Below are 21605 nucleotides of genomic sequence, written 5' to 3' on the forward strand. Positions count from 1 at the left end.
TTTGACCAAAAATGGCATTGGAGCTAGCGTCTCAGCATGGACTAAAGTCACGGTGCATCGTTTTATTCAGAGCTGGTCCCAGAATGCATTGCACCTCTTAGGCTACTTACACGTAGCTGGAACCAGACACCTTGCATAAGGACCTTTCTTAATCACAATAGAAAGGAGTTCTTTGCTTTCTTTTTCGGAGTTCCACATATAACCTTCTGGTTGCCTAACTAGAGTCTAGATAGCAGGACCAAGTTAGGGCACCTCCAGTGAACTTCCGCCTGTGGTTCTCTCTCGCCTCTCGGAATTGTTTCACTTCAGGAAGATGAGGAAGGCCACCCTGGGATTTTCATGATGGGTTTAACATCGCAGTGCGGCTTCGACCAGCCATTTAATGGGAAATCTGCTTTCCAGATGACTGCATATGAAGATGAGAAGTTGGGTGTGTGTTTTTGCCTTTTCAAAGAGTGTTTTTTTTTCATTCAATTTCCAAATGTGGGGTGACAGGTCCTCTAGGGAGCATTTTCAGAAGTGTGTGAAGTTTGCATCTGATTTTGAAGGAAAGTTGGAGGCTTACCTGTATGTACAGGCACATGTCCTCCAACAACTATATTGATTACAAGGAATAAGGGCCATTCTTTTGGATCATTAATTTGACATGGATCTTGCATTTGTATTCAAGTCTGTAGTCATAAACTTTGCTCCTATCTATGTCTCCCCAATTTTCCTGTTAAGCTTCCAGAATTTGCAGTATGTTCAATTGCAGATGACCACATAGGGAGTTATTAAACAGCACCTCTTCCTCTTCAGGTCTTCTTCTTCAAGTCTTTCTTTGTCAGCATGCCCTTGTTTTCTGATTATGTTTAGATTCCATCTTTTGGAAGTTTTTATCCTTCCCACCATCTCAGTGTCTCAGACACTTTTGGGAATGAGTCTCATTCCCCTCTGGGTTTGGCCAGGTCACCCCTCTGACTGGAGGTGTGTTCCACAAAAGTTGCTGGTAGCGTTGCTCTTTACACTTACAGAGCCCATTTTCATGGGTCCATGAGCCTGGGCAAGATGCTGTGAGTCAGGCAGGGCAAGAACTCTTATCCTCATCACAGAGCTGAGGCAGCCATCCTTGGGTTATTTCACCCATAAAGGAGCCCCTATACATTGGCCCAATTTGTTGGTTAAAAATGGCCAATTATCAGCCATTTCAGAGTGTCAACTTAATAGCAAGTGGGAAATGCAGGACCAGAGCTTGGGTCTTCAGCCTCCAACTCCAGGGAGTGTCCTCTATACCCAACTGCCCTATCTTGTACCTTTTTCTCTACGGGAATGTCCCAGAAATTGGTATGGCACCCACCAGACTCCTTGACTTATAGCCACCACCAGGACAACAAAGGAACTGGTGTAACTCTTGTCTGTTGTGTCAGAACTGTGTGGGACAGTCTTTGGGACCAAAAGTACTTTTTAAAAAAATTTTGTTATTTTTAATTTAATTTTTAGAAGTTCATTTATTTACATGATCCAAAAATCGAACTAGTAGTAAAAAGTCTACATTAAGAAGTCTTGCCCCACCTGCGTCTTGCCCACCGATTTCCCCACCCAACATATACCATCTATATGTGATCATTTGTATTAGTGTCATGTGAATCCTGTGTGTGTTATGGAAATAAAAGTAAATATAGAGACATATTGTTATTTCCCCCCACTTTTAAACAAAAGGTAGTATATCTTGCATACATTGTTCTGCACCTTGCTTTTCATCACTTACCAAGATGTTTCACAGAGTATTTCATTTTAGCATATGGGGAGCTAACTTGCTTTATAGTTACATGTATTCTACTATAAGTATGTACTATAGTTTATCTGCTTTCCTGTAGCTGGAAATTGGGCTGTTTCTAATTTTTTTGCTATTATATGTCTTGTTGCAATTAACTACATATATATATATATATATATATATATATATATATATATATATATATATATATATATATATATATATATATATATATATATATATATATATATATATATATATATATATATATATATATATATATATATATATATATATATATATATATATATATATCTCACTTAGGTATATGTGCACCTTCCTCTATGTGTACATTTATTTATTCTCAGAAGTTGAATTGCTGGGTCAGCAGGAAAATTTATTTATAACTTTGATAGATGTTGCCTAACTATCCTGCAAAGGGCTTGAACGGTTTGTGCTCCCACCATTAGCGCATGAGAATGCCTGTTTCTCCACAGCCTCACCAAAGAGTGCATATCAATCTGAAAGGTGAGAAATGGGAGGCAGATGCCTAAGTGACGACTTAGTGTCTGACCTTGCCTGGTTTGCAGTGGGCACACTGCAGAGTTCCAGGAGCTGGTGTGGACTTTAGTCCCAATGGAAATAATGCCTCGTGGTGGCCAGCTCTGGTGACACACATGGAATGGACCCACGTTGCCACTTGCAGAATTTCCTGCGGTGGAAAGTTGAGCACGCATTCATTATTCATCTAACCAGTAATGCTAGATCCGAGGAGCCCGCAATGTTTGTTGGAACAGAAAAGGGAATTGTACCACCACAGTGCCCTGCGTACCAGACTTTCAATGCTTGTTTTCCAGCTGTTCACATTAGTTCTGGGGACTGGGGTCAAGAGAGATAGCCCAAATCACTGAGGAAGTCCCGTTAAGCTTGGAACTTTCATACCCCAGGGGGTGCTCTTTTAAAAAATGATTTTGTACTTTCCCCGTGATTTATAATGAAGCAATTCATGCTCTATAGGAGAAATGAAAACTACCAGGTACAACGTCAACATTGAACTATGACGTAATATTGCTGGACTTGTCCCTTAAAGTTGCCGTACAGTTTCCTACACTGTACAAATAGGGCATCCTATAAAAACAGGATTCATACCTAAATAACATCTCTACATTTTGAAAAACATATATTCCAGGTCGTCCTCCCATAACTCCTTACCATTCTCATGCAAAAGATTGATTTTCAACCTTATTTTTCTCAGAGGACAGGGCACTCTGTTTAGAAAAAAATTCCCCTTAGGTTCACCGCCTAGGAAAGTGTGCTAAATGGAGCCTGGCAGAATGATTCTGTGATCCAAACTGAATGTCTTTTTCACAGGATTGTTGGTGGGGCCACTTTAAAGGGGAAAGCCACTCCTCTTCTGCCATGAGGACAAGTTGCACTTGGGGAGTTGCACTGATGACAGTATCTGGCCTACACCAGAAATAATTCCCGGGCATAAGGGTGGACTGCCAGGAGCGAGCTGACACACCACTGACACGCAGACCTTGTCTTTTGTTAACACCTGGGAAGGCTTTCCCAACAGGCATTTCCAGTTTTATTCTTAAGCTCCTGGCAGCTGCTTTTTTAGAAGTCTGCTCTCTCCCAAGGGCCGACTATGGGCAGAAGCAAGGTGTTCTGTCTTCTGTGCCATCTTCATCTAACCCGCCACAAATATTCAAGATGACAGCCCAGGTATATGTTTCCCATCAATTCAGTCTGGCTGTGGGGTCCATTTTGCCTCTGCTGTTTCTGCCAAGGGCCTCTGGAAACCAGTTTGGTGGCAGAGAGTCCGCGTGAGGTCTCCACTCCATGGCCCTTGTTCCTTTGGCTGTTTCACCTTGGTTGCTCTTGTTGGCACAGTCTGTGAGGATTGGCTCTCTATCCACACTGGTCCATCTGTTCTGCCTTAGTGGTCCTAACTAGCTGTCTGAACTACTCCTTCAGAATAAATGTGAGATTGTCTTGCCATACATTTCTTTTACTCACATCTCAGACCTTCAGCTCTATTCTTTCTTTTCTTTCTTTTTTATTTATTTTAGAGAGAGGGAAAGAAAGAAGGAGAGAGATAGGAACATCGGCTACCTCCTGCACACCCCCTACTGGAGATCAAGCCCACAACCTGGGCATATGCCCTGAATGGGAATCAAACTGGTGACCTCTTGGTGCATGGGTTGATGCTCAACCACTGAGCCACACCAGATAGGCCTCAGCTCTATTCTTAAATAATAATAATTATAGGTCAAATGGAGTGGGTGGCCTAAGGTAACAGGCCTCCAGACTTTTAGGGGATTAGGTTAGGGTACAAAATAAAGATTTTATGTCACTTGGATCTTGATTGCAATCATTCCGACTCATGCGGAGTTGATACCAGAGTATTTGTCAGTTGTGGTTTTTGGTATGAATAGCATGTGGTTCTGTCTCAGCACCCAAAGAGATCTTCTTGGGAGGAAATGTTCTGGCATTTCAAACAAATTACCTTCATGCATAGATTTGACACTATGCCCTATGAAGTATGCATGCATGGTCAGTCCCTTGAAGGAATAATTTAATAGTGGGAAGAGGGGAGTAAAGAAGAAACATTAGGGTTATGTTTGACTCCTGTGAAAATAGTGTATAAACAAACTGCTTATCAGGAATGATCATATGGGGCTTTGCTTAAACAAATAATTCATGCACTAGGTCTGCAGGATATCTCTGCCAAGTAGACCTCCCTCAGAATATAAGCCACCACATCCACATCTGACCCCATGTGGAAAGGGGCATGGAAGCCAGGCCTAAATCAAATTCCATTTCCACCACATGCTGGGGGTATGGGCTCAGGCAATTTACTGAACCTCTCTGAGCCTCAGCCATCCCCATGAACTGTGGCTAATTAGATTATTTACCTCATAGCTAATACATGTCAGCTATTATTTTTAACCCTTTTTAACACATCCAGCTTCCCAGAGCATCTTCCAAAATCCCCTCCATACATACCACCACCACCACCACCACCACCACCACCACCACCACCACCACCGATACTGAACTTATTTATAAGTACTATGTAGAAACACAGCCCTCGCTCCATTGCTTAGACTAAATATATTGCTGTTTCGGGTTTGCATATTTTCTGTAGGAATCAATGCTCAGTGAAAAAGGATGGAGGCAAACAAATATTCTCAAGGCCCTGATACTCGTGGAACCACAGAATTGAATGTTCCCATATAGGTGCATGCTATTGGCTTAAGTGATGTGGATATTTTCTGACCAGCCATATGGATCTTTTGTCATCTGAGATGTTAATATTTTCCTTGTATTTTATAGTAGCTCTGGAGCATGGCCAGTTTCTTAAATAGGGTCCACATGGCTCATTATGCACAGGGCCTGAAAACTGGCTTACTTGCGCTATTCAGATGAACAGGACACTCAGAAGAGTTGGGGGCTGGGGTAGGGCAGTGAGCAGGGGGACATAGTCAATTATTTTTGCTCCTGCATTAAGCTACAAACAACGATCACTTCCCTGTGCTTTACAGTAAGCAATTAAAAGAAATTATAGAGTTGGATGCAAAAATAACCCGAAAGACAACTGGATGTGTGGAACCACCAGTTTTCTCTATGTGTGCAGGTTAATCCTCGTTAATGCTCAGAACATTGAGTTTCTACAGAAAGAGTTGCGTGTCCACACATGTTCTGGCATCTACCCACACTCTCTGTATGCTATGACTGTGCATCCCAGAAGAAGGGCTGTGCTATGTGCCTTTGCACTTCAGTGGAATTTAACGAACTGATTCCTGAAAATGGTCTCATCAAGGTGAGCAACAGAGAGCTGATAGCCTTCTCTCGCTAATTTTACCTTTCCCCTAGGATTTCTTGATAGTCGTTTTTAAAAGGAATGCTATTCTTTTGTCTCTAGAAGCAACTTATCTTTCCCGTTTCTTCCTCCACCTATTTTCACCTATCTTTTGATATATAATTTCAGAGAGGAAGGAAGAAGGAGAGAGAAACATTGATTGGCTGCCTCCTACACACTCCCCACTGGGGATTGAGCCCACAACCTGGTCATGTGCCCTTGACTGGACTCGAACCTGGGACCCTTCAGTCCACAGGCTGATGCTCTATCCACTAAGCCAAACCAGCTAGGGCTCTTTTGCTTTTTTAAAATGTAATTTTCTATGTCCCTCAGAGGGGGGCTCAAATCTAGAGAGATCTCTTCATCAATGAGCATTATCCATCCCATTCTCGCATTAGCCCTGCTGAATTAATGATGCTAAAGCCTTCCAGTTGGGACCTTCCAGTTTGAACCTACCTCTAATTATGTACAGATATTCTTTCTATAATGGGAATTGCTCAGGTAACTAATTAACCACAGCTATGGAACATTTCAGGAGCACCATCTGTGGAAAAACTGAGAAGGGCATGCCTTTCCCACAGCTCTGGGGTCCATTAAGGGTGTGTTTGTGTGGTGATGGTGTCTAGTGGGTGTTGGCTCACAGCTGTCACAGTTCCCATTGCATCTCATGGCAGGAACTCAGGATGTCCAGCAACACCCTAAAAGCAACCTGTTGCTATAAAGTCGCCAATTCTGAAAACGAGATTGGAATGGGACAGACTAGTCTTAACTTTCTTTGTTTTGTGTTATTTCTTTAATTGAGATCATTCTGGCACGTTCCCAGTCTCCACATTGTGGCAATCTTCTTTTCTTCAAGGGGATCCCCTTTATCCTCTGGTCTCAAAGAGTTACTGCATGTTCTCCCCTGAGGGACAAGGAATGCAATTGGGTCACCCTTGCATATTTTTTTTAGGTACAGAGCATGCTTATTCCTGGGTCCAGGAACTTTGAAGACAGTGCTCTGCTCTGCTTTCGCAACACCTCTTGGCGGTATAGGTGCGCCTTGTTTGTAATTTGGAGGGGACACCCCCTTATCTGTGTTGGCATCTGTACTATGTAGGACTTGAGGTGGAACCCAATAATACTTGGGGTACTGCCTGGGAAAAGTGTTCTGTGTCATCGCAGCCCTGCCCACTTGCAAATGATTTAACAGCAACACTGCGAGGGTTCCCAGTAGGAGTCATTTGCATCTGTACTGGTGAGCTTGGTGACTTCTTGGTGCTTGGAAACTGGCTTGTCTTTGCAGTCCTTTGTGAAAAGCCTACTGGACCAGTTTCCAGTTCTGTTTATGGAACTACGCCCATAACTCCCTCATACAGTGTTCAACTCAAAAACGTTTATATCTTTCTTTGGAAATTTAGCTTTTTTTTTCTTTTTACCATTTTGGGTACTTTAGTTTTGAGCCCAAATGTTGGAACCCAACTGAGAAATTGGGTTGCCTGTAGAGACTGGTTAGGGTTGGAGAGGGGATTTTGATGCTAGATATTTACACTAATGTTTTTTAAGGTTTTATTGCTGTTGCTGTTGTTTTATTTTGTGAGTTTTCTTTTTTCTTTCTTTTTAAAAAAATTTCTTGGTACTTGGTATGAGATGAAGTTTCTCTGTTTTAGGACAAGTCTAGAACTAAAAGAATCTCCATTGAATGGATGAGTCAGTTCTGCCTGCCCCTGTCTTCCCATTTCAGAACAGAGAGAACTTATAAGGTTCAGATACATTGGGCTACAATGTATGTGCCTGGAAATGTACCACCTGCTGTAGCTGGCGTGTAGTTTCTAGTGTGATTCTTATTGAGTGAGTGATGTTAGGCTGTGTAATTGATCAGGGAAGCCAGTTATGCTTGCGCTTGCCTTATAGCATTGAGATAAAAATTAGTGATTAAGTGGAAGGCCAGATTTAGATTAGTTAGTATTCTATAAATTCTCATTCATCCAATTACGTTTATAGGTATCTTGTACTTTATGATATAAATACCATAGTGGAAAAGCCAGTTGACATAAAGGGAGCCCTCATTTTACTTAGTACCATTACAAAAGCAAAAATGTTTTTTCTACATAATAAATGTTCCAATAAAACAAGTTGAACCAAGGAGGAAAGATGACAGATAAGCCTGTGGTATACTCAGAATGTACCACAGTACTTACGGTTGACTTTAACTCTTTCATTTCCTTTCTCTTTATCATTTAGTCCAGTGCTTCTCAACTTTAATAGTATCTGAATCAATTTGAATATATGAATCTTGTCAAAATGCAGATTCTGATTTAGTGGATGGGATAGGTGGGGTGGAAGAAGGGAAGCTAAGATTCTGCGTTTCTCATAAACTCTGTGGTGACGCTGCTGGCCCATGGACCACACTTTGAGAAGCAGGGTTTGTTTAATATTCATGCAGGAAGTTTGTCCATATGTACATTTCCTAAAACTTATTTCAAGCCCCATAAATTTCTCTTTTTGTCATATTATTTTTAGTCACAAATTTGAATTGCATTAATTTATAAATGCAACACTCAAAAATTACCTGAAGTTTGAGACTTTAGGTTGCATAAAATAAACTCTTACTCGGAATTTTTCTAAAATTTGAAAGTCTGTATGATTCAATGCAATTAAAATGCCTGTGCAACAATGATGTCTGTAGCTCCCTACTCACTACTTCCAGAGTCATTGTTCTTTTATGGAAATTTCCCCTGTGGTTTCACAGTAGCTGTAGACATCCACCCCTATCATTAAACGTGATGTATACTTGATAATTTTTCTAAATCTCACTGACACTTATGGAACCAGGTAGGTGGTATCTTCTAAATTAAAATTACAGTCTACCATGTATGGGAATTTGATAAGTAACCCATTGTTTTTGGCAATTTGGTAGTTAGAACATTGTTTAATCTGAACTTTACTTTAGTTCATTATAATAAATCCCACCTGAAATTCTAAAGAAAACAGAGAATCGTAATTAAAGAGGGCACACTTTTTTATTGAATGCTGACTGCCATTTGGTTCTTATAACCTACAAAATAGTGGTTCTAAAATATATTTTAAACAACATTTTTAGACAGCCTACTCATTTGATATGCAAGTGATTTGTATATATGCTCGATGCTAAGACTTCCTTATCATGGACTAGAGCAGTGCTCTGTTTGGGCAGTGTTTACCCTGAGGAAGAGGAGAAGATGGTGAGAACATGGATAGGACTGCCAGCTCTGGGTGGCTCTAGCTTTCAGGGATTATTCTTTAGTTACAGTGGGACAGTAGGTTTCCCAAGGAAGTAGTGATGGAGGAAGCACTTAGAGATCTTTGGATGGTGACAGCTGTGCCTGGGACTGGAATGCCAGGTGGGGTGTTCTCTGCCCTAACCTGGCCCTTGTTCCAGGCATTTACTATCCCTTATTCCAGAATTCATTCCATCATTACAGTTCACTTTACCCAATTTCTATGCTAATAGAGAATATGGTTTAGTTTAACTTTTGGGTAAGGTAGATCTCTAACCAATAGAAAAATCCTCACTCTTTCAGGTATGGGGCAGGGAATACAGGGGGTTAATAGAGGACTAGAGGTAAAATGCTTTCTATTAAAGATGAATGGAACTTTATCTATCAAATTAATGATTCAGGGAAATATACTTTTTTTTCATGGTAGTTACATGTATGTATCACTCTGGGTATGAACTGAGAACCAGCAGTGTCTCTGGCACTCTTGGTGAGGCTAAGAAATGTCTGCAAGTGTCCACACTGTGAGTGTACCAGGGAATCAGCAAGTACTCTGGTCTGCAGGACTGTTTTGTAGGAAGTGTAATTGGATACCATGGACATAACATTATGGTTAAAAACTACATTTTTAAAGGCACTTCCTTCAAAGCTTTGGAACAGCTGTATTATCAGACATCATTTACTAAAATATTTATTGGTTTCAATTGGCTGGTCATTCAGGTAAGTAGGTGAGCATCTATAATGATCATCAGCTCCTTCCTTCCTCGCCCTCCCCCCCACCATTTTGGTTATGGATTTCAACTACCAATTATTTTCTTTGAGGAGTGTGAAGTGTTTTTTTGTTTTGTTTTGTTTTGTTTGTTTCTGTTTTTTAGGCTTCTTAGCTAAATAATGTATACCTAATGGGAAAATAACTTAGAGGGATGGAAGAAACTAGTGCCTGTAGCTGAAGGCCTAGTTTTCCTTTGGAATCTGAGGTCCTGACCTTGTTCTATCAGGGGAACCACAGCGAGTAGAGGAGTTGATTAAAAACTCTGGTCCTTTTTTCCTCCGGTACGAAACAGGGATAATTATAGTTACCTATACCTCCAGGGTCCTATGACTCTTAATTACTTAATATTTGCAAAGTGTTTGGAGATCTTTGAATTAAAAGTGCTGAGCAGTGGAATCAAAGTTCAGTGTAATTATAATTGGAATGAAAGTTTATATTCCCGCCTTCCTTTCACATTCCAACATGCTGTCTTTTTGGCCAAGCCAAACAGTACTCATGATTACCACTTAGCCCACTTCTCTCTCTAACCATGTTTCTTTTTGTAACTCACTTCAGCCTAAAAATGAATGAATGAATGAAGTTTAAAATCTATCTAGACCCTTAACCCCACCCCCACACTTAAGTAACTATTTAATATTTCTTTTTAAAGTTCAGTAGCCACTAGAAATAAAACCAATAAATTAATTCACCTCTTCCAGTCTATCATTCTTTTGGGTCCTCCTACACATGGTGAGGAACTGGGCTTCCTGAAGCATTCTGCTCAGAAACTCTCAGCAGTTCTTTTGTACCTGTAAGGCAGGGGCCAAACTCTTTAACATCATCCTCAGAGTCTTCCAAAATCTGACAATCATTCACTCTTATCTCTCACTATTTCTATCCAGAACTCTTCTCTCCGGAAATGGACTGCATGCTTATCAACCTTCATGCTTTTAACCAAGCTGCAGTCCATCCACTGGCGTCTTTTCTGGATGTGCTTAAATCCTTTCCATCCCTTGCAGTCTTCTTCACAAAGCAGTCTTCATTCTCTAACAGGAAGTAACCTCTCTCTCTTTATAGAATTTTATCTATATTTGTCCTGGGTCGCTTCTACCTTTATATTTTAGTTAATTACATATATGTCCTAACTCCTCCCTAGACTGTAAGACTTGAAAATTAGATTCCGTGTCTAATGAATGAACAAATAAAAGTAAGGTGACTATAGGCACATAGTTAAGCTGGACAAAAAAATTAAAGATTATATTGATTTGCAAGATTTAATTAAGGTGGTATTTTGATAGGTTTGCATTATGTGTGTAAGGAATTAAATTGATAATTTCTTCAACATTACCATTATCCTTATTGCTTATAGGACTAAGATGAGCATCCATATCTTTAGACTGTGTTTGATTACATGCTCATTGACAAAACTCAAAGGGACTGGGAACAAAGCTTTGCATTTTTCCCCTGTATGCCGAATTATTGTTTGGTTTTCCTTCTTAGCTTTTGCCATAGGAACTTGGTTCTAACATGTCAAATTTTTTGCAAAACTTTCTTTTAGAGGAAAATTGCATGCTCTAAAATTTCAGTCACTGAAGTAATCAAGCCTTAAAGTTGAAGGGTCTTAGAGGTTATGTGTAATCCACTACTACAAAGTAGTGTCTACATGGTGCTGCCTTTAGAAAGTTGGGCCCCAGGATACACGCATCTGCAGACAACTGTGTCTATATTGTATAAACTCGTTCTTTGACCACTCTTTGTAGCATAGCTTCTCTGTATTCCCTGCAGTTGAATATTCCAAAACTGCCAGCATGTCTTGATGGTAAAAGCTTGGGCAAGAAGACAGATGACCTATTAGCTTTGTGATACCTGACAGTTACTTAACCTTTCTGAACCATAATTGCCTCATCTGCATAATAGAGACAACAATACCTGACCACTCTCCTTGTAAGAACCAAGTTAGATGATACTTCGAATGTTCTCTAGTCTTTTAGACAAATACAAGGTATTCGTATAGCAGGAGAGCATGCCGTCATGGGTAGTCATCTAGTTGAATGTTTAAGACTTATGAGTCATATTTAAAACTAACCTTTATTCCTTCTGTATGGATTTCCTTTTTAGCCCTATATACCATATTTAATTTTTGAGAGTTGGTCTAAAAAAGACCTTCCTAGCATTTTAGAAATTTGGTTGACTTGATTGTGATTGTGCATTGCTGTAAATGTTGAAGCAGAATTACACGGCACCAATGAATTTATTATTTATAAACAGATATGTAAACTCATGCTCTCCTTAGCAATATTGTGCAGTCTCTTTGCCTTTTATGTAATAAAGACTCATCTGAATGGCTAATACATAAAAATTATCTTAGAAGCTCTTAAACTTTTATCATTTTTAATGCAGTATATGAAATTATTGAAGAGGTCAGTTTTAAAAAAGGAAGTTAAAAGACTGAAAATTCCCCATTTTACTATTATGATTATTCCTGAGTACTGTCCAAGTCTGCTATTGATGTCAGAAACACTGCTACACAGGAAGTAGTAGGGACAGTTAGTATGCTGTAGTGTTATTTGCTTAATTATTCAAGTAAGGTTTTACCCTATTAGAGAAACTCTAGCGATTGCTCATGGGTGATAATCCATCAAATTTCTTAGAGCTTATAATTTGGGTTTAGCACAGCCTATGCTTGATCTAATGATTTCAGTGAGTTCACTGATGCCTTCCAAAGGATATCATGAAATGATGTCAGAACTGTCTTTTCTCGTGGTTTAATGAGCTCATCAGTACGTTTTTACTGGACACTATTACATTATTCTGTGTTAAGCTGATGGGAGATCAGACATGATCCATTCCCTCGGAGAACTTATCATTCAACTAAAGACTGACCGTCATTGGCAAATACATTCACAATGAACAAATGAGTAGGGAATGAAGTGCTGAATGAGATGTAATGTGGAATTTTAAAGGAGCAGGAGGAGAGTGTGTGTAGGAGTAATTAGAGAAGGTGCGCATACATGATTTAATATCTGAACTGGGTCATGAAGGATAAGCAGGATTTAGTCACACAGAGAGAAAGGAGTTTGCCAAGAGAATGGAACAAGTCACTTACAGGCAATAATGTGTATGGGGCTCCCAGGACTTTGGCCTGATCAGAACAGCAGAGATGAAACAATTAGTGATATATAAAGTTAGCTAAGTAGGGTGAGGCCAATTTTGAATACCAGATAAAAGAGACTAGATTTGATCTGGTAGAGGGGAAAAGAAAAACGATTGTAAGTTTTTGTGTAAGAGAATGATAAGATGAGCATGGTTATTCAGGCAGTGGTTATTAGAGTTGAATGGAATAGAAAGGATGTCGAGTACATCAGAGGAACATTGCAGTCACACAATGAGATGGTGAGGGCTGAGCCAAGAAGGTGGCTGTGGGCTGGAGAGAGAGGGGTGGACAGGAGAAGTGTTTTAAAGGGAAAATGAGCAGGACTTCTCCAATGACCAGATTTGAAGGCTGTACAAGAAATGTATTGTCAAACATGATTTCAAGATTTCCAGCCTGTGGCTCGGTGGTCCAAAGTATCTAGAAACTATTGTCAGAAACAGAAAAGTTAGGAAGTTACATTGTTCTGACAAAAAGTGTGGGTTTGTTGTCAGGTACACCTGACCTCAAGGCTTGTGAGTAGGCAGTTAGCATTGAAGAAGTGTCACTCATGGGGGCCTGGGGATGGACTTTTTCACCAGGTGATTAATTACTAAATCTATGCAGATGTTCTGCTTTGAGGGATGCCTGTGTTAGGCTTCAGGATGAAAGCCAACTAATATTTATTCAGACGCTATTTGTCCCTCTGATATTTGCTTCTGGAACTGATGAGAAAATGATATATAAAGAACTAACCATTTTTTCAACTAAAAAAAAATACAAAGGTAAATGAGACCAATGAAAGGCAGGATAAACTTCTTTAAGGCTGGTATAAAAAGGGTATCATTAAAAGATTCATTATCAAAAATAACCTTAAGAAAAGACTTGTTACTATGTTAGTGGTAATAAAACAAGTTTTCAAATCTGTAGTTAAGATGCCTCAGTTCTTTGGGCAATTTAAGCAGTTAGTGTGGACACTTAATAAATACTTATTAAAGTTACTCTGCAGAATGGCTACCATCAACAAATCAACAGACAACAAGTTCTGGTGAGGATGTGGAGAAAAGGGAACCCTAGTACACTGCTGGTGGGAATGCAGACTGGTACAGCCATTATGGAAAACAGAATGGAGTTTCCTCAAAAAATTAAATATGGAACTGCCATTTGACCCAGTGCTTCCACTTCTAGGAATATATCCTACGAAACCCAAAACGTCAATCAGAAAGAATGTGTGCACCCCTATGTTCATAGCAGTGCAATTTACAATAGCTAAGATCTGGAAACAGCCCAAGTGCCCATCTGTAGATGAGTGGATAAAAAAGCTGTGGTACTTTATACCCTGGAATACTATGCACAAGTAAAAAAGAATGATCTCTTACCCTTTGAGACAGCATGGAGGGACCTGGAGAGTATTATGCTAAGTGAAATAAGCCAGACAGAGAAAGACAAGTATCACATGATATCACTCATATGTGGAATCTAATGAACAAAATAAACTGATGAACAAAATAGATCCTGAGACATGGAAGCATGGAACAGACTGAGGAATCTCAGAGGGAAGGCAGAGATGGGTAGGTGGGTGGGAAGAGATCAGCCAAAGAACTTGTATGCATAAAAAATGCATAAAGGGACATAGACAATAGGGTGGTGAAGGCCTAGGGGGTGGGGAGGGCTAGAAGGGGCCAATGGGGGAGAGGGGAAGAAGAACATATGTAATACTTCCAACAATAAAGATTTAAAAAAAAAAGAAACTCTGCTTCGTTTGCTCTAAGATGCACTTTTTCTTTAGCATCTCTGAATTTGGATTGTGTCTTACAGCTGATGTCATTTTATTGTTCTTGTTGGCTATGCAGCAGTCACAATATAATTGCCATTGCCTGAGCCAATTTATTTTGCTTAATTTTATTACATACATAAAAAAATTACATATGATAAATCTATCCAAATAAGTGTAAAATAACTCTTTTGAGTAAATATACAATAGTAGTTCTAAGTGATAAACAGCAGTTTTATTGGCTGCATTTTTAATTTCTTAGTGGTACATAAAATGGTATATTTTACAATGATAATATCTTAGATTTAATGAAATATAATATTAAAAGAGAGCTGATCACTGCAAATCTCTACCAGTGTGCTAGAGATGGCTGGAGTATATTCTAAATTTGCATCCTTTCACCGACCTACATTAGAGGTGTCCCTTGGGTTATTTTCATTTGGACTGGGAACATTAGGAGGAAGGATTTTCATTCAATGGTGTAAGTACCGCCTGCCAGGAATAGAAACCTCCTTGGAGGATCCATTTCTTTGATGGTACAGAATCCAGAACATTCACAAAAGTCCAGGTATTAGCAGAATGGACATCTGTGTTTTACTCAAACCAGTGCACCCTTCCTAACCTCAGACCATTGTGCGCTGCAAGCAGTGCTGAGCAGGCCTGCTCTTCGTGCGAAGGGAGAATGAATCTACAAAGGAGTTGGTTGGTGTTTGGGGATGATAATAAAGTCTGTTGGTGGTAGCAAATGTGATCTCTTGTAAAAGTGGAAAACGGAAGCATTTGTTTCTCAAGGCCAGAGTTTTCAGCCGTCTCTGCAGTGTGACATATTGAACGAGGCAGGTTGCCTTTCCAGTCAGTAACACTTCATGGACAGGAAAATGATCCCTTTTCCTACTGATTGGCACATGTGTGTCCTCTTGTAAGTCCATGCTCCAGAACTGAACGCAGGGATAAAGTTAGTGTCTGGGCTTCTCTTACTGCTGAGGGACCCGATGCTTCAGGTAAGTGGCTCTGAAGTCCTTCACCATCTGACGGTCACCTTGGGTTGGTCTGTAGGTATGTTTCATTTTGCTTGTTCATCCATTCTAATTGGCCTCCCAGAGCATGCGTGTAGAAGTAGAGCCAAATTTAGAGGATAGCAACCCTCTGGCAAACAGGAAGAGATTAATTTTGTGGTGTGCTGTTAAGGGACTTCCCAGGAAACTTCAAAAGCACAGAAAGAAGCACTGGCTGCCTATTCCAAAAACGTGCAAAATGCCACTCAGCTTTTTAAAGGTATGATAAACTCAGGGTGCGCAGATGCAGCGAGCATGCGCGCACACACACACACACACACACACACACAGAGGACCCCATTTCCAACAAAAGAGAAGCTGCACTCTCTTAGATGGGTTCCGTATATAAGCCTGAGAAACCCAGGGGTGAGGGGCTCCAAGAGTTCTGGAAATAAATGTGGAGCTGCCTATGGGAGTCATTTGAATGGACTTCAGTGCCTTTTTGATCCTGACTTTTCCAGTTTTCTCTTAAGCAGACACTGTTTTCATGATATCAGCCTTAGGCATAGACACATCATTAAAATCAATGTGTAGAAAATGATTTCTGTTTGGAAATAAGCAAAACATTTTCAGTTCTGACCACCCAGGTGCAGTAGGAAAACCCTGGAGCTGGGGTTGGGGGCCCTCATTCTACTGTAATCTTTCTTCATGACATGAGACAAGTCCTCTGTGGCCTTTGGTCTCCTTATTTGTAAAACAGGATGCTGGGTCTTCTTTGCTGTAATAGATTATTATGGGAGAAAAAACGTCAATGAAAAGCCCCCTTATAACTCCCTGACTTCTGTTTTATTGTGCTATTCATGCCTAGTTATCACATAGCAACAAAGGCCCACTCAGACCCCCCCAGGCCACACACTCCTGCAAGAGGACCCTGTTGCTAACTTGGGGGGAAAAAAGTACTATTACACTTACAGTTGTTGCTTAGTAACATTTCTGATGTTGTGTTCCTTGTGACAGCCTGAGCAGAGATCATTAAAAATTTAACTCCCAGAGCTTCTAAAGTGAGAGGAGGAAGGTGGAAAACGTGAAGCCACAATCTTTTCCACTTGCTTGGACGCCACCAAATCTCGGGGTTAGATGCTAAACCTCAGAGAAAACACTGCACGCCTCTGGTTTATATTAAACCACGTACAGCACACTCCTGACATTAACTTGTGTCTGGTGCAGCTGGAGTTTATCACCGATCCATAAAAAAAAACCAAACCTTGCCCCTGCAGAATGGCCTGGAATGACAATCAGATGGGCTGCATCGTATCCCTCTGCCAAAGAAAGCCCTAACCACTTTCATGCCCTGTTTCTGCTTTCTCCCCACAGTTCCACCAGGTGAGAAGAGTGATGACCATCCTTTTCCTTACTATGGTTATTTCATACTTCGGTTGCATGAAGGCTGCCCCCATGAAAGAAGCGAACGTCCGAGGACAAGGCAGCTTGGCCTACCCAGGTGTGCGGACCCATGGGACTCTGGACAGCGTGAATGGGCCCAAGGCAGGTTCCAGAGGCCTGACGTCTTTGGCTGACACTTTCGAGCACGTGATCGAAGAGCTGCTGGATGAGGACCCGAAAGCCCGGCCCCAGGAAGAAAACAATAAGGACGCGGACTTGTACACGTCCAGGGTGATGCTCAGTAGTCAAGTGCCTTTGGAGCCGCCTCTTCTCTTTCTGCTCGAGGAATACAAAAATTACCTGGATGCTGCAAACATGTCCATGAGGGTCCGGCGCCACTCCGACCCGGCCCGCCGCGGGGAGCTGAGCGTGTGCGACAGCATTAGCGAGTGGGTCACGGCCGCGGATAAAAAGACTGCAGTGGACATGTCGGGCGGGACGGTCACGGTCCTGGAAAAAGTCCCTGTCTCGAAAGGCCAGCTGAAGCAGTACTTCTACGAGACCAAGTGCAATCCCATGGGTTACACAAAGGAGGGCTGCAGGGGCATAGACAAGAGGCATTGGAACTCCCAGTGCCGAACTACCCAGTCGTACGTGCGGGCCCTCACCATGGATAGCAAAAAGCGAATTGGCTGGCGATTCATAAGGATAGACACTTCCTGTGTATGTACACTGACCATTAAAAGGGGAAGATAGTGGCTTTATGTTGTATAGATTATATTGAGACAAAAAATTATCTATTTGTATATATACATAACAGGGTAAATTATTCAGTTAAGAAAAAAAATAATTTTATGAACTGCATGTATAAATGAAGTTTATACAGTACAGTGGTTCTACAATCTATTTATTGGACATACCCATGACCAGAAGGGAAACAGTCATTTTGCGCACAACTTTTCAAAGTCTGCATTACATTCCTCGATCATGTTGTGGTTTGTTGCCGTTGCCAAGAATTGAAAAACGTAAAAAGTTTTAAAAAGATAATAATAAATTGCATGCTGCTTTAATTGTGAATTGATAATAAACTGTCCTCTTTCAGAAAACAGACAAAAAAAACACAAACAAAACAAAAACCGACAACAAAAATTTGAACCAAAACATTCCGTTTACATTTTAGACAGTAAGTATCTTCATTCTTGTTAGTACTCTGTTTTACTGCTTTTAAAATTCTGATAGCATTGGAATTAAAACAATGTCAAGGTGCTGTTGTCATCGCTTTACTGGCTTAGGGGATGGGGAATGGGAGGGGTCTATTTTTGTTTGTTTTGTGTTTTTTTTGTTTGTTAGTTTTTGTTTTTGTTTTTAAGTTCCCACAGGGAGTAGGGATGGGAAAAGAACCCCTTCAATATATATTCTGGTTGATAAAAGACTCATTTTTATGTTGTAGAGATGTTTGCAAAATCAATCAGATGACTAGAAAGTGAATAAAAATTAAGGCAACTGAACGAAGTGCTCACTCCAGTTCCCACAGTGCACCTCCTAGGCTCTCACTCACCCTTTGGGCCTTGGTCACAGGGAAAGCTTGTTTTGTTGCAAAGACCTACATTAACTTAGAGCACATTCTCTCCCCCCCACTCCCTCTTTGGTCCCTTCTTGTTTTCTCTTAAGGAAGAAAAATCAGTTCCGTGCTCTGAAATAGTTTACCACTGCTGTGAATGTTTGAACAAATGTCACATTGTGGCACTTATAAGCATGGAGAATAGTGACTTTCTTCCTTTCTTTCTTCCTTTCTTTCTTCCTTTCTCTTTCTTTCTTTCTTTCTTTCTTTCTTTCTTTCTTTCTTTCTTTCTTTCTTTCTTTCTTTCTTCTTTAGATGAGAAAAAGAACAAAACAAAGACAAAGGTTTTTTTTAAAATAAGAGGTAAACAATTTGGGTAAATCATTGTAAGGCTTAAAAGAAAAATCATGGTAAGGCTTAAAAATGTCTTGCGAGCAAAAGGTGGAGTTCTGTATGGACCCAGAGACACCTAGATCAGAACAGGTGCCCACACGGCCAGTGAAATGAGACTGAACATTGGCCATATGGTGGCTGTGTGGAGCTGACGTATTTTCGGGCGGCGCAGGAGGAATTTCTGAGTGGCCATCCTGAGGTCTAGGTGGGGGTGGGGAATGGTACTTGAGACATTCCAAAAGGGAGGCCTCTGAAGGACCCTTCAGAGGTGGCTCTGGAATGACACATGTTAAGTTGCTTTGGACCTCCCGCTTTAAGTGCCTACATTACCTAACTGTGCTAAGAGGTTCTCTCTGGAGGACCATGCTCAAGCCGACTTAAGGCCCTCCACCCCTGGATAATTGCATGAAGCTGGCTTAGCCTGGAGCAGGCTCAGAACCAAGTGCGACATTGTGATGATGAGACCTACGCTATGAGATACAACGCGTTAGCTACCTGAGCACTGACAGCTTTTAAATTAGACTTGAGGAAACCAGGGTTTTGTCGTTTGAGAACTTTGGGGAAGGGGGAAGGGAACAGGAAAAGACCCCAAAAACTCAGGTTGAATGATCAAGGCTACCAATAGAAAATCTTGTCCAGAGACAAGGCTTTGGGAAGGTATCTGCACAGCTAGGACACCAAACACTCGAAGGTGCCTTGTTCAATGGAAGAGGCCAGGACAGAACTGGCAGAGTTTTGCTCCCCAGTGAAGGCCACAGCCACTTCCTGCCCATCCTGTCTGTTCACGGAGAGAGTCCCTGCCTCACCTCTGCCATCTTGGGTTAGGAGAAGTCAAGTTGGGAGCCTGGAATGGTGGTCCAGGCAAAAATGGACTCCAGTGAAAGTTAGGGCTAAGCCTATTGTCCCTTTCAGCCCACTGTCCAAATCTGACAGTGTCCTGAACCAGTGTTCTTGAGTATCAAAAAACCTCAAGACATTGCTGTCTCGTAGTAAGGTGACGGATAAGCTAAAGGGGACGTCCACCATGACCCAGGGAATGAAGATACTATCAGCAAATAATTTCACTTTGTTCAGTCTTTCATTTAGAATGAGCCTATCTTTTACAGTACCATCTGAATACCTGTCATTGAAGGAAGCATTTCTATAGCATAGGTTTGTTTTGTACTGTTTGAAAATACTGTCTTTGTAATTATTTTGAACATGTAATGAATATGTGGGTTATCCGCTGTATGTTAACTTTTTGCAGCTCCGTTTTGAGGGATGAAATTATTTTAAAAAAACAAAACACAAAAAAGAAAAAGAAAAGAGTCCCCATCACAATCTCCAAGAGCTCAAAGGGCAGGTCTGCTGAGTGGTCGAATAAGAGACATTCAGCAATTGTGTGGTCAGTGGCTCTCTCTTACCCAATAAATTACATCACAGTCACGCTTGGTGGTTTCCGTTGACCTAAGATTTATTTTGTTAAGATCGTTCTCTGTTGCTGTTCATTTTTGTTCTGTTCCGTTTTGTTTTGTTTTAAAGTCTTGCTGTGGTCTCTTTGTGGCAGAAGTGTTTCATGCATGGCAGCGGGCCTGTTGCTTTTTTATGGTGATTCCCATTGAAAATGTAAGTAAATGTCTGTGGCCTTGTTCTCTCTATGGTAAAGATATTATTCACCATGTAAAACAAACAAAAAATATTTATTGTATTTTAGTATATTTATATAATTATGTTATTGAAAAAAATTGGCATTAAAACTTAACGGCATCAGAAGCCTATTGTAAATACAAGTTCTATTTAAGTGTACTAATTAACATATAATATATGTTTTAAATATAGAATTTTTAATGTTTTTAAATATATTTTCAAAGTACATAAAATCTGGGGGTTCTGGGTTTTTTCTCTTCACTATAAAACAAACATGAAAACGTGTTTTATTATAAATACGTGTGTTCCTTGCTTTAAGACCAACCTGACTGGTTTTAGCAGTTGCACAAGCCCTCCAGAGAGGATGCTTACTTCAAAGCATGGGAGGCCAATCCTGCAGCCTGAGCTTCCAAGAAGCTCGAGGATTGGGCCTGTCTTCCACAGTGGAAGGCGGGAGTGTCATTTTCTAGGACACTTGAAAACCTTCCCCTTTGAAGTGATATACTTTCATCAAGTACCAACTATGTATCCTAGCAACATCAGGATCCAGGGCTGGCTGGCTCTATTTGATTATAAAATAACTGTTAAAAAAAATCAAAGTAGGTTTACTTAGGGATAATGAGAATAAATTGGCCCAAATTTAGAAAGTCAATGACTGGGGGAAAAAAATAAAATTCAATATTTAGAGGCGGGTCATGTACCCTCGGTTTGGAGACGGTGCCATTTGCATTATGTGTTTGTATCCGTTGCACTGATTTAATTTTTGTACATGGAGCCACACAGATTTTATGTCATTGTACCCACAATCTAACAGATTGCTAGGATTTCTAAAAAGATTTGCCTCTGTGATGGCTGCCAAGCCGCTGGGTAATTTAGTTAAAGTGTTTAAAGTTATCACTAAATCTTAGGGAAATAAATGGAAGGATTTTAAATGAGAGAAAGAGCCATTAAGGAAAAAAAGCATCTGTTCCTACTCTTCCGACTCTCCATTTGAACAGTCAACCCATCCCAGAACGTGGTGAACTATATCTGCGCAATGTATCATTTCTATTTCAAACACACACACATGGTTTCCTCTTGTATTGTCTTATAAATAAGGATCAAGAAAGTCATAACAAACATTGACTTGTGT

The 21605-nt window shown here is 40.5% G+C and overlaps 1 protein-coding gene across 1 annotated transcript; it reads left to right on the plus strand.

The window, feature by feature from the left end:
• Positions 1-5364: 5364 nt before the first annotated feature.
• BDNF (brain-derived neurotrophic factor) lies at positions 5365-18160 on the plus strand. Its single transcript, XM_014545223.1, is given in 3 exon segments — positions 5365-5479; positions 5482-5585; positions 16885-18160. Coding segments are annotated over 3 exon segments (984 nt in total). The 3' UTR covers positions 17650-18160.
• Positions 18161-21605: the final 3445 nt, after the last annotated feature.

Source organism: Myotis brandtii, unplaced genomic scaffold (genome assembly GCF_000412655.1).
Source record: "Myotis brandtii unplaced genomic scaffold, ASM41265v1 scaffold399, whole genome shotgun sequence".
Lineage (NCBI taxonomy): Eukaryota > Metazoa > Chordata > Mammalia > Chiroptera > Vespertilionidae > Myotis > Myotis brandtii.